This window comes from Abramis brama (assembly GCF_963993115.1).
Source record: "Abramis brama genome assembly, chromosome: 7".
Classification (NCBI taxonomy): domain Eukaryota; kingdom Metazoa; phylum Chordata; class Actinopteri; order Cypriniformes; family Leuciscidae; genus Abramis; species Abramis brama.
Genome location: NC_139969.1, coordinates 13,823,590 through 13,836,335, shown reverse-complemented (window position 1 = coordinate 13,836,335; position 12,746 = coordinate 13,823,590). Strand labels below are relative to the sequence as shown.

Here is a 12,746-nt window from a genome sequence, read left to right as displayed (position 1 = left end):
GGATGCTTTCTGCGACACAGTTTCCTGTGAAACTTTGCTACGCATATTTGTATGACAACTTTAATAAAGTGTGAATTCACAAGCAAAACAAAGGATATGGAGGAGTGATTTTCATAGTCTTAACAATCATACTAGTGTCACAACATAACACCAGATCTGAAGCCGTGTCAAGAATGTGCACAAACCACCGATCGGCCAAAGCTCAAGTAATTTCCTTTATGGGCTTTCGCTGTGTTTTGCACCTTGTTACTCTTTTTTTGGTACCCGCCAAAAAGGACGGAATGTGCTGCGCTTTATCCAGCTAATCTGAAGGAAAGCTGGTGCGTGGGTGAAATCCTTATTGCAGACATATCAGAGAGTCCAGTATGTCGTGTCTCCCTGCGGCAAGGATTCAACTCAGAGTCGTTTATCTGTCAGTAGCCAGACGGCGCTCCCTGTCTATGCATCTGACAGACAGAGAGAGACAAGACGATGAGGACATGGATGTCGAAACTCCTGATATCTCAATGCACGCGGTTAACGTGCAAAGAAAGTAATCGAGGACAGCAGCATGGGGTGTGAGGTTGGACCACTGCACTGTTGTCTGTCCAGCCTCTGTGATTTGTGTGTCTGCTGTCTGAATTCCCACAGTGCACCAAAACTGCCCAGCCCAGGGGTCATACTGGCAAGGGGGAAGCAAGAGTATCATGAGAAAGAGAGACAGAAAAAAGAAGTGTCCTATCTGGCAGAACATGCATTACAGGGTCAGTTCTGTCATCATTTACTCACCGTATTTCTGCTTCAACCACATATTATTATTTTTTATTCCAAGGAACACAAACAGGAAGGCGATTCAGATTTTCAAGCTCCAAAAAGGATAATTAGTAAGGCTGCCCACAACAAAAAATGTTTGTAGTAAAATAAGAGTCATGCAGTTAAGCAATTTGTTGACTCATCGCACGTTTATATTAATTTAATTACTTGAATATATACTGAGGAGAATATTAAACCATTATGAGCGTTTAATATATAGACGTTTCCACGCTCAAGCGCACGCATAAAGCTTGCTGCAAAGCATTGGCAAAAGTAATGATTATGAATGTGTCGGAAATAATAGCAAGGAGAGGTTTTAATTATTTATTAATAAACTAGTATTTTTCTGTGTCAGTGTCGGCTACAAAGTTGACGATGCTGACTCGCCGGATTACATAAGCAGAGAGTATTTCTTTTTGTTTTGAATTAGTTTGTTTAAAAGTAGACATTTCAAGCTTTTTATAGATGTATTTCTAATGTCTGTGAGGCAAGTATACGCTGACTTTCGGTTAATTTTTATGATGTGCTTCAGTTCACGGAGACCGAGACGGCAGAAAGTGCATCCTGTTTGTTTTCTTTATTTTACAAAGGCACAACATTTTCTTATTATTGTTAGATTAAACAAATAAAAAAAGACTTTACAGTTTTGAATGATGCATGACCAAAAATTTGTATTTTAAGTTGTTTCTGCTGTTTTCATGTCATGCAATAAGCGCGCTCCGCACAAACACTTGGATATTCGCCTAATAATAGCATACAATTATCTAGTTTAACATTAGAGCGAGCGGCCAGGTAAAGTTACTTGCATGTTTCAAATGATAAGCCATATTTGCGGTCAATGGCTGGGCGAACGTTTGGATTTTCTCACAAAGAACCGCTGTTAACGTTAACGATCGGACCCTCACGGACTTTGACACAAGGTTTTTTATTTTTTTACTAACCGACTAATATAATTTTGGTCGACTAAGCCTCTTCTAGTCGACTATTAGGGGACAGCCCTAATAAGAAGTACTATAAAAATGGTTGATACAACATCTGAATCCATTAAATTGTAAAATCTGAGAAACTAACAAAACTAAACTCATTATCCATAAAATATCTTGGTATAAAATCTCATTCAAGCGTTTGCACATGAAAAAATTGGTGCGTCATGATGAATGTGAGAACCAATGAAGATCGAGCAGTTTCTTATCCTCTTTCTCCTCATATGGTGTTGAGAAAGAAGTTTGTTTGTAGCTTCAATTTTAGTCTGTTTCTCACACAAAGCTATTGTGTGGCCTCAGAAGACGTGGAATATAGTGCATGAGTCATATATTTTTTTATTCTTATGCTTTTTGCTAGCCTGGCAAGCCAGACCTACATCAAGATGTTAGGTCTGGAAACTCACCATAGACGCGGTTTAATCCGAGGGGTGGGATAAACGGCTGTCTTTCAAATTCCCTCTGCACGCAATAGGACAGCGCTTAAACCAACCAGAGCGTTTTCCCAACAGCGGAGCTTAGTTGATAGATTCAACTTTTGCCAGCTTTGACATTATGCTAAATTCTCATTATTTTCTGAGTTACTCAGTAGAATAAAACATCATATGGGTATGGAGAGACCTAAGGTGAGCATTTTTGGGTGAGAGAAAAAAAGTTAATAAATTTGGGCAGATTCCATAACTTCACACTCTATGGAGAAAAAACATACTTTTCAATAGACAGCTATTCAAAATTATATATATATATTGACAAAATAATATTTTTTTGCAAACAACATACATAACTACTAATATTTCATAATATTATAGTAAATGTTTTACCAGTGCCCAATATTGTTTTTGGGGACTCTTAAAAGATCAAATGGACATATACACTTTTGAAAGTTTCAAAAGTTTGGGGTCAGTAAGATATTTTTCAGTACTTTATTCAGCAAAGAAGCATTCAATTGATCAAAAGTGACAGCAAAATTCAGCTTTGCAATCATAGGAATAAATTACATTTTATAGTAAATTAAAACAGAATACAGTTTTTGCTGTATTTTTATCAAATAGATGCAGCCTTGGTGAGCATAAGAGACTGCTTTCAAAAGTAACTTTTGAAAAAAATTTGACCAACCCCAAACTCTTGAACAGTAGTTTATTTTTTCCTGTCTGCTGCTCTTCATATCACAGCTCTAGATAGTTGCTAACATGCATTTCTCAAGGGTATTATTTTGCCATGTTTAAGTATGTGTGATACATTTTTTAAATCTTGTATCAAAATATCTCATTTTGATTGCATGCTCCACTATTGCTAGTGTCTGACCACAGCTAGACCAAAGTGATGTCTGGAAATCAGACTGACCATTTTGAGGATAAACCCCCCCCCCCAACATTCATGTGACCAATTACCCATCCTTCTACATAGAGATGCCCATATGTGCAGAAATAGAGTGAGAGGGAATTAAGCTATGAGACATTGGTCATCGTACATTTCCACTACAAATAAGCAAACAAACAAACAAACAAACTGAAAAGCTCTGTTAAACAGAGGGTAGCTGTCTGTCGTAGTCCTCTTTCAGTTCACTTTTTTAAATGGGCACAAACAGCACTGCCAAGCCTCACACAAGGTCAGCGCTGCTTTAAAACTCACACACTTCCTCTCATTAACATACAACGCTCCTTTCTGACACACACACTCACTAAATTACCCTTTGTGTGCTCAGACAGTCGATTGAGGTCAGTACAGCCCTGATCACTTTAAGCCAGAACAGTATTTTTCTTCACTTATTGTTCCTGTTCCATGAATGAGACAAAGAGAAGGGATGGATGCAATCCCAGCTTAAAAAACAACTTAAACCAGCCTAAACTAGTTTGCTAGTCTTAGGAGGTTTCTCAAGGACCAGATATACTTCAAGCTAAATTGAAGAACGAACTGGTGTGACGTAATTTCGAACAAAATCGAACAAAGTTCGTTTGGAGTTCAAAACAGCTTGCCAAGACAAACTTTCCAGGAAAAGTTCACTCCGGCTGGTAAACACCATCAAACTACCATTGGTCTGTGGCGATTACATAATAGGTAGTTGCACTCATGGGCTCCGCCCTCTTTGATGCGGAAATCTTCTCGGGTTAATTTCCTCGGTTGAGGTCAGACGTTTGTGAGTGAAAAAACACTGGAGAGCTACCTTAGAGTACAAACTGAAGTGTAATTCTAATTTAAAACGACACAGACACTGATTTTTCATGTTTACAGTAAAGCTGTTTGGTTTAACGCAATCTATTGTACAAAGTACTCTTATAAATAAACGTGATTTTACTCGACTGGAGTGGCGAATTGCAGAGCTTGTGCAAACATCCACATTGCTACGATCAGATGCTTTCTTAATTGCCGTTTTCTCTCCGCTGTCATTTTTGTTGTTTCTCTTTTGTTATTGTAAGAAAAGTGTGCAGCACATATTTACATATTCATCAATTCTGGATTTTCGCACACAGTATACCCCTGCAAAGGTATTTCGACTTTTTTTTTTTACCCCTAAGCGACCACCAAAAAAGAACTTCGCTGTGAGTATATCTGGGCCTTCAGCCTATACAGACATGTCTGGCCTGCTGGTTTTAAAAGGGTTTTGGGTACTTTTCAGGTTGGGAGACCAGCTAGACCAGTTTAAACCAGCTAAGACAAGAAAACCAAGCTGAATTAAGCAGTTTTTTTCAGCAAGGATGGACAACCAATCACTTCATATGAACAACCTTGAGTCCTCTGTGTTGTTTGAGTATATACAAAGCATCAAAATCATATATATTTTTTTACCAGTAAATACAAACAAGAGGAAAAGCCAAGCAAGCGACTAGTCGGTCTATTTCATTTCATCCAGTTCGTAGACTAAATGAGGCACAGAGTGGTCTAATGACCCAGGCATCCTTTGGGTCAAACTTCATACACAAAAGATTTGGCTTATGTGAGTCCTGACGCACACATGAAGCATTTGAAGTACCCTTTAGGACACTTGGGGATGTGTGCGCTAGTATTTGTGCCTGTTCATTGAGTGGAGAGCATATGAGTAGTGGGTTACTTACGTAGTGGAGTTTACAGTGGTGTACCCAGAAGGGCACTCTGGGATGCAGGCACCATCATGGATGACGTATTCGTGGCAGTCACTTTTGCCATGCTTGCACTTGTTGTGGAGCTCCTGGCAAAAGCTGAAGTTGACGCAGCGCCAGCCCTTATAGGTGTAGAAACCAGGTGGGCACTTTTCAACGCAGATGTTATTGTGCATGTAGTTGCGGCAGGCCACGCATTTGCGCGACGAGTTGGGCTCCAAGCATCCGCCCAGGCACTGGTCGTGGCAGCACTGGTTGTCTTTAGTGCAGGCACGGTGCTTGCATGAGGATGGACACACTGTGGAGAGAGAGAAAGCTTACATTTAGAGACATTATTTTAAGGGAAAATACAGATGCCTCTCATTCACAGTGACATATTTTCATATAGTGATGGCATGGCAAGAAGAAAACAAATGCATTTACCACACTTACCCCTTCATTTCTATAGGGAAAATTTAAATATAAGACATACATTTTTATAGTAATACAAAAGAAAGGATGCTAAAATAAGAATGCTGTACATTTAATTTGATAGGATTATTAAAAATGCATGCATCAACCTGAAAATATTGATTATTATCAGCAATAATAATAATAATAATAAATAAATTATGTTGATTCAATTATGACTGCAAGCATACACATTTAAATGAATAATTCCACAGGCTCAAGGAATATTCCTAGTTTACAATTATAATTGAATGTTAGTGGACAGAATCTGTTGTCTGCTGTTGAATACCACATAAAAAGAATGATGACATCAGTTTGTAAAAATTAACAAGACACATTTGCATGGAGCACTTGTAGGCAACGTAACCAGAGGCTTTAAAGGGAAACATGTCAAACTATGTACATTTTTTATATATAAAAGCACAAATTATTCAGTGCAATGTATTTTGTTTGTTCTGTAAATTTGTTTAAATCGTCCTTATGAGGTGAGACTACTTTTCTAGGTGGGTCAATGTGATTCCTGCGAGTGGGGTTTAGCCATGTGAAACCAATAAAAAATTAAATACATCTTCATGTCTCTTCCTGGTATCCGTTTGTGGATTTCATGTGAAAATAACCAGGTATTTTTTAATAGAGCTGAAAGGTTTTATTTAACTTTGCACAGATTCTTCCACATCAGTCTCATAGATAACATGTGTAAATGTTTAAAGCTAAAGTGTGTCATGTTTCCTCTTATCCCAGCTTATTTAGCAGTGAGAGTTATAAGAAAGTTATAATTAGGTAGATTTTTCCATAAAAGTGTAAACACTGAGGCACTATCAACACATTCAATCAATTTGTTTAACCACCCCGATCAGCCCCGCACAAGAACACTGGCTTAACTATCGCCATGAGTTTGGAGAGGAACTATCAGTTTGTCCAACCAATGGAAGATGGGGGAGTGTTTTGGGGAAAGCTAATAAAAAATAAATTCGTTATTTTTGCATACTTGTACTTTTGTATACTTGGGAAACAGGTGAGGAGTGGTACTGAAACTTGTTAGACTTCTAATGTAAATGCAAACTCTGAAGAATGAATTGCCTGATTATTTTCTGTGGAAATTGACAGATGCTGTCAGTACTTCAGTTGTAATATAATATGCCTTTAAGTGTTTTCTCAGTAACTCAACTCTACAGTCATGTCCTAACTTGATGCAACACTAGGTTACAATTGTAAATATTAAAACAATGACAAAATGGCCTACTCTGATAAACAGCTCCTAAAATGGTGTAACCACATTCCTCTGCCTTTTATGTGCTCTTTATTTCCCTCACACACACACACACACACACACACACACACACACACACACACACACACACACACACACAAACCCCTATAAACTCACAGTACACAGAGCAGCACACTGCTGCCAGTTGTTTGACAAGAGTCATCTTGTAAGTCCTTCTTCTCCCACCCACTGAAGTCAGTGTTTACATATTTCTTCACCCCCCAACCCCACCAAAATGATAGAGGTGATAGAGATGACAGAGGCCATGTGTGGCACAGGCACACAAAAAAAAGAAAGAGGAAAAAACCTGAAGATAACTACAGAAAGATCTAGAGCGTCACAGAGGTCCTTGCGTAGCACAGGGAAGAGAATCTATAGTGATCTACAGATTCCTACAGAATAACTGTATGTGACTTTACTGGCCTCTTTCTAACAATGTGACCTGCAAGCTCATCTCTGAGACAGCCTGTTCAAAATAAATCACTCATGGCTAGCTGGAGCATGCGCTAAAGTTGTACATTTGAAGTTGAACGCGCACACAATCTCCCTCTCACAAACATGCACAGATTAGTGGAGTTGCAAAGTGAGCAGAGTTGTCTTTTAATATTATGAATTATTAATTCATAAATACCATTGTTTTGGGGGGAGCTGTACCATATGACATTTCACAACCTGAACTAAACCATTTCTAACAAATAACAAAAGAAGATTGTACTTAAGGACCATTTTAATTCAGAAATTAAAAACATGCTTATCAATGAACACTTATCAAAGACATTTATAATGTTACAAAAGTTTTAGGCTATATTTCAAATAAATATTTCAAATGAAATATATTTAAAATTTCAAAGACTAAAAAAAAAATGTATTTTGTTCTTTTAAACTTTTTATTCATCAAAGAATTGTGGGGAAAAAATCTATAATTAAAATTATTCAGCAGCACAACTATTTTCAACATCGAAAATAATAAGTAATGTTTCTTGAGCAGAAAACATTAGAATGATTTCTGAAGGATCATATTACACTGAAGACTGGAGTAATGATGCTGAAAATTCAGCTTTGCATCACAGCAATAAATGACATTTTAAAATATATTAAAATAGAAAACGGTTATTTTACATTATAATAATAATAATAATAATAATAATAATTCACAATATTAATGTTTTTACTGTATTTTTTATTAAATAAATGTAACCTTTGTGAGCATAAGAGACATTTCAAAAACATTAAAGGGGTGGTATAATGTCCATTTTTACAATATGTAAAATAAGTCTCTATTGTCTCCAGAGTGTGTATGTGAAGTTTTAGCTCAAAATACCCCACAGATAATTTTTTTCAGCATGTTAAAATTGTCCCTTTTTGAGGGTGAGCAAAAACGCGTCGTTTCTTGTGTGTCCCTTTAAATGCAAATGAGCTGCTGCTCCCGGCACAGAGGGCAGAGCTTCAAGAGCTTGTGTGTGTGTGTGTTAGCAGCTCTGATTACCTCATGCAGACAAGCACTAAAATGTCAGAAACTGTTCTGCCTTTTATGTTTAAACTGGAGTCGGATAATGATGGAGAGACTCATGGAGAGATGAAGTGACAACATGTAGAATGCAACAGGATGTTTCTGAATGGTTAGTTGATGAATTTATGTTGCTGATGTGGACTTAACTATCTTCCAAGTCTTTGATTAGCATATTCTGTCATGATAATCTATAAAATCGCTAGTGTGGGAACTGTTGTAAGATGCCTACAGAGTGACATGCTATTGCATTTGTGTTTCGTACTGTATTGCATGTGAAAAGACGGATGCGACAGCTTGAGCAGACTCACAAATGTGCTCTACTGCAACAACTCTTCCTCTTCTCAACATGGAATTTACTTAAGTTCCCGGGGGCGGGGTTTATGTAAATTTTAGGGTTAGTGATGTCACTAACCCGGGAGGAATGTTGTGTAGTCCCTACCAGCCGTTTGTTGTAGTCCTTATAAAACGATTTCTTTAAAAGCAAATATCTTCCTTTGAACTTTGAGCGTTGTAACTTTGCAGATGTTGTTTATGCTCAAACAGCAACATTACACACTAACTAAATCATAAATCATAATCAACCACCCCTTTAAACAAATCTCGCAACCTTTGATAGTGTGTGAATTGCATTTTAATTTATTTTTGGAATAAATTAATAGATATAACCAAACAATTAAAATCACATAATTGAAATCCATATACGATTGTATCAGCACAACCCTAATGTACACACACACAAACACTCACTGTCAGAGCGGCGCACAAGGAAAGGATATAAATAATGATTTGCATTAAAACACCCAGAGTTCTAAGAACAAGCCAGAGAGGAAATGTGTGTGTGTTTCCTAATGGAATATTGGCTCTTGCCAGTGATGTTAACACCACAACTCAGTCGAACACAATCCTGGAGAAAGAAAGGCCAGCAAACACCTCTACTTCCATGACAACGACAACACAAGATGAGGGCTTAAAAATCTCCAGACCTGCCTTATGCATGACAATTAAGTATTCATCTGACTTTTAACCCCATGTTAAAGCCTCTGACAAGTGTTCAGTGATTTAGGCAAACAACACTACGCTTTCTAAAATGCTTGGAGGGTTCACTGAAGTTTCCAAACACTCCTGACAAGCGCTGACCAACCCGGGGATCATGAAACGCCTGCTAAAAAAAGTAATTTATGTAGTGCTTTGGGGAAATGGAGCGTGCTGAGAAATACAAGAAAAAAAGAACAAAAACAGAGGAAAAGTTGTCATGAAAAGTGAGAGTGCTAGAAGTAATCCGAGCAGCTAAAATGGATTCATATGCAAGTTCAAAACAATTCTCAGTTTTTCCACTAAGGTCTTCAATACATCTTTCCAAAGACTGAAAAGGTGTAAAACAGTGCTGCCTTTCACACATAGATTTTCATTACACATTATGGTATATAACAAGTACGGCAAGTGTATAGCTGTTGTTGTTCACTTCAGTGTCAGGTGACACCAGGTCAGCCAACTCAAGAGCAAAACAACATTACCCTCTGTCCCTTATACATGACAATCCAGGGAGGGCCACCTCACCGCCTGCTGTGAAAAGGAGGGGAAGAGTGGGTGTATGTGTGTGTACACACATGTGACAACCATGGAGGTGCTAAGTTGGAAAAAACAGGCAAGCCACCAAGATTGTGTCAATTGTGTCAAAAAACAATCTTGTTGACTCTAATGCCTTTCCGTGAAAATTCATTATCGTCTATTCTTTGAAAAACCCCATCGACACTGCCCCTGTTTTCTCTCCCTCCCTCCTTTCCCTCGCTCTCCCATTGACAGTGGATATGAGCAAATGTTGTGCACAGTGACTCCTGATCCAGGAGAATCCAGTCCATTTAACAGCCTCAACCGCAGACCCACCCTCAACCTTAACCAATGCGTTTGCTGGCTGTAGAAGGTAGCCATTCAATGTCCTGAATCGTCTGTGAGACAGAGCCTCTGTATGTTAACCCTTTATTGCTCACATGTCTGCAACCTTGGGCAGAAAGACAAGGGGATGGGAAAACACAGCTACAACAGTTAGAAAAACTTGTTCCTCTGCTCTGGAAAGATGTCAGCTCCGCTCCACTAACAGTGTGTACGCAGTACACTGGGAACTCCTGCAGTCCAGAGCGCTGTTGTCAATTAGTGGTGCATGTTTGATACATAAAGTGTGTGGCTAATGTGCTGTTACTTTCATAAATCATGATTTACAATTTTCACATTTCGAATTGTAGAGCGATGTAGAACACCTGTTTTCAACATTGATAATAAGAAATGTTTCTTGAGCACCAAATCAGCATATTAGAATGATTTCAGAAGGATCATGTGACACTGAAGACTGAAATAATGGCTCCTGAAAATTCAACTTCAACATCACAGGAATAAACAAAATTTTAACACACACACACACACTGCACACTATACAATGTTTTTTTGTTTTTTCGCGGGAGATCAGCAGAAAAAAGAAAAAAATAAGAAAAAGAATGCCGTTCAAGTGCATGAATAGCGGTTAGCGCTTTGCCTTAATAAAGCAGCATCGAACGGCAATTACACTGAATCATTCTTCTTCAGACCGTTGACTTGTCACCGTTGGAACAGCCTAACATAGAAGTTTGCTCGCCATGGAAAAGCACCTCTTCAGCGGACCGAATCACAAGCTGCTATTGTGAACGCGCCTCTCCCCTGCTTTGTGTGTGTTCTGGTGAGAAGACCAACAAGAAGCTGAGCCTGTGACATGAGGCGCTGTCAAAAACAGTTATATATTTCTGCTTTTATGTATTGTTCATCCAAAGCATCACTGAAATATTTAAATGTTTTTGTTTATTTAAATGAAAAGTTAAGTCCTGTATTATTATTCTCTCTTACTGTTATATGAAATAATGACATTACAAAGTGAAATTATTGCAGGTGTTTTCAATTTTTTTACGGTTTAAAGGGAGGCACGATGAAAAAAGTTTGAGAACCACTGCTTTAATCAATTAAATGTGTCAGTTTCAAAACACTGATTCAACAATCCATTTGAATTATGACTTAAAATGTAATTTGTCAGTAGTCACACAATATAAAATCTAATTTCCTCAATGTTCCTTCTCTTCGTGTGCAGATCTGAGGGTGACCAGGCAGAATCATTCATTGCTCATTAGTTTTCATTCATTCATGTTCTAGGCGTCACTCTGCAGGATCTGGGTCATTTTTCAACATTGGGGTGGGTGGCCGCATGCGACTCATTTATCAGAAACATCCGTGTGCTCAGCGGTAGTTCAATTAAGTTCAGCACGAGCAGAAACGCCACCTACACCTATGCGCCTGAGACACCTGAGTTGGGAAGATAAACTTCCATTAGAATATGCAGAGATTGTGTGTGTGAGAAAGAGACATAGAAAGGGTAGAGTGTTAAAGAGACGAGAGGTGTGTGAAAGGAAGCGAGTATTTACCTTTGGCGCCGAGACACAGAATCTGACCCCAGCAAAAGCAGAGTCCTCTTGTTGGACATAGATCACATTCTGCTCAGTCTATAAACACAACTGTACCACAGGAAAAGGCAGCACTAGAGAGTTCAGCTATTGTTTTTATGACAGCCGACGTCTGACACGTCGGCAAGTGACAAACGCTCTCACAATCTACTCTTTGCCACCACAAATACACATTATATTATGTAATTAGCACCCAACAACAGATTCGGTTAGGAAATGTAGGGTAAACAAGGACCCAAAAAATGCCGTGCCCATAAATACCCATGAAACGATTAAAGCAAGACAAACAGACACCTTAACAACTTTTAGAGGAAAAAACAAACAAGATATCTCTCAAAATGATTTGTCTTTAAACTGGGTCAAATGCCATGAGATTCAACTCCTCCTCAGAGAAGCCAAAATATTCAGTGCTAAGACCAAAACAAATCACACACAAACCCTCATGTATTTTGTATGTGTTTCAATGGCAAGTCTTTTCTTATTATCATCATGTACATATTATATGGAGCACAGTTTATGAAATTAAACTCCGCTTTGTGCACTTGTCAGACAGTTTTCAAGGTTCATATCTCAAGGACTTCACTACAGTAAGGGGGCCCCTATTATTCAACAGATGGGTGAAAGGATTTCTTGGAAAGAGTAGGGATCTCTGGGGAAAGCAGGGTTGCTGCAACGGCAATATACTGGCAAATTGACCTGGATGCTTCTGACAATACAAAGAAAAAAATTCTCTGCAGAAAAGATTCTCTGAGTAGTTCTTGCCTATGTAAAACACACAGATGCTAGAGTATACTAGGTTGTTGATTGCTATAGACCAAGTCAAAAGTATTTATCAAAAAAGTTGTATTGTTTATTAAATCTTATCACTTATAATTGATTTATTATATTCTGGTCCTTGATATGAAAGGCAATAGTAAGAAAACCGTATGTACTTAGAAAAGTAACAGTAACCTCTCCTTAAAGGGATATGTTCACCCAAAAATGAAAATTCTAATTTAATATTTATAGTTTTGGAATGACAAAATGGTGACAGAATTTTTAGGGTTAACTATCCCTTTAACAAGCTTCACAATTTCATGAATCAACCAAATCCTTAGCACAAACTTAATTTAATACTGGCTTATGGATATATACATAACACAACCATTCAAAAGTTTGGGATCGTTCTTTTTTAAAAGCGTTTTTAAA

The 12,746-nt window shown here is 38.0% G+C and overlaps 1 protein-coding gene across 1 annotated transcript in view; it reads right to left on the bottom strand.

Annotated features, from left to right (window-relative positions):
- The window catches only part of insra (insulin receptor a), a 57,022-nt gene that overhangs the window by 16,096 nt on the left and 28,180 nt on the right, over positions 1–12,746 (bottom strand). Inside the window, exon 3 of the mRNA XM_084119339.1 lies at positions 4,826–5,147. Coding sequence (XP_083975465.1) covers positions 4,826–5,147 — 322 coding nt within the window. The remainder of the gene's footprint in view (positions 1–4,825; positions 5,148–12,746) is intronic.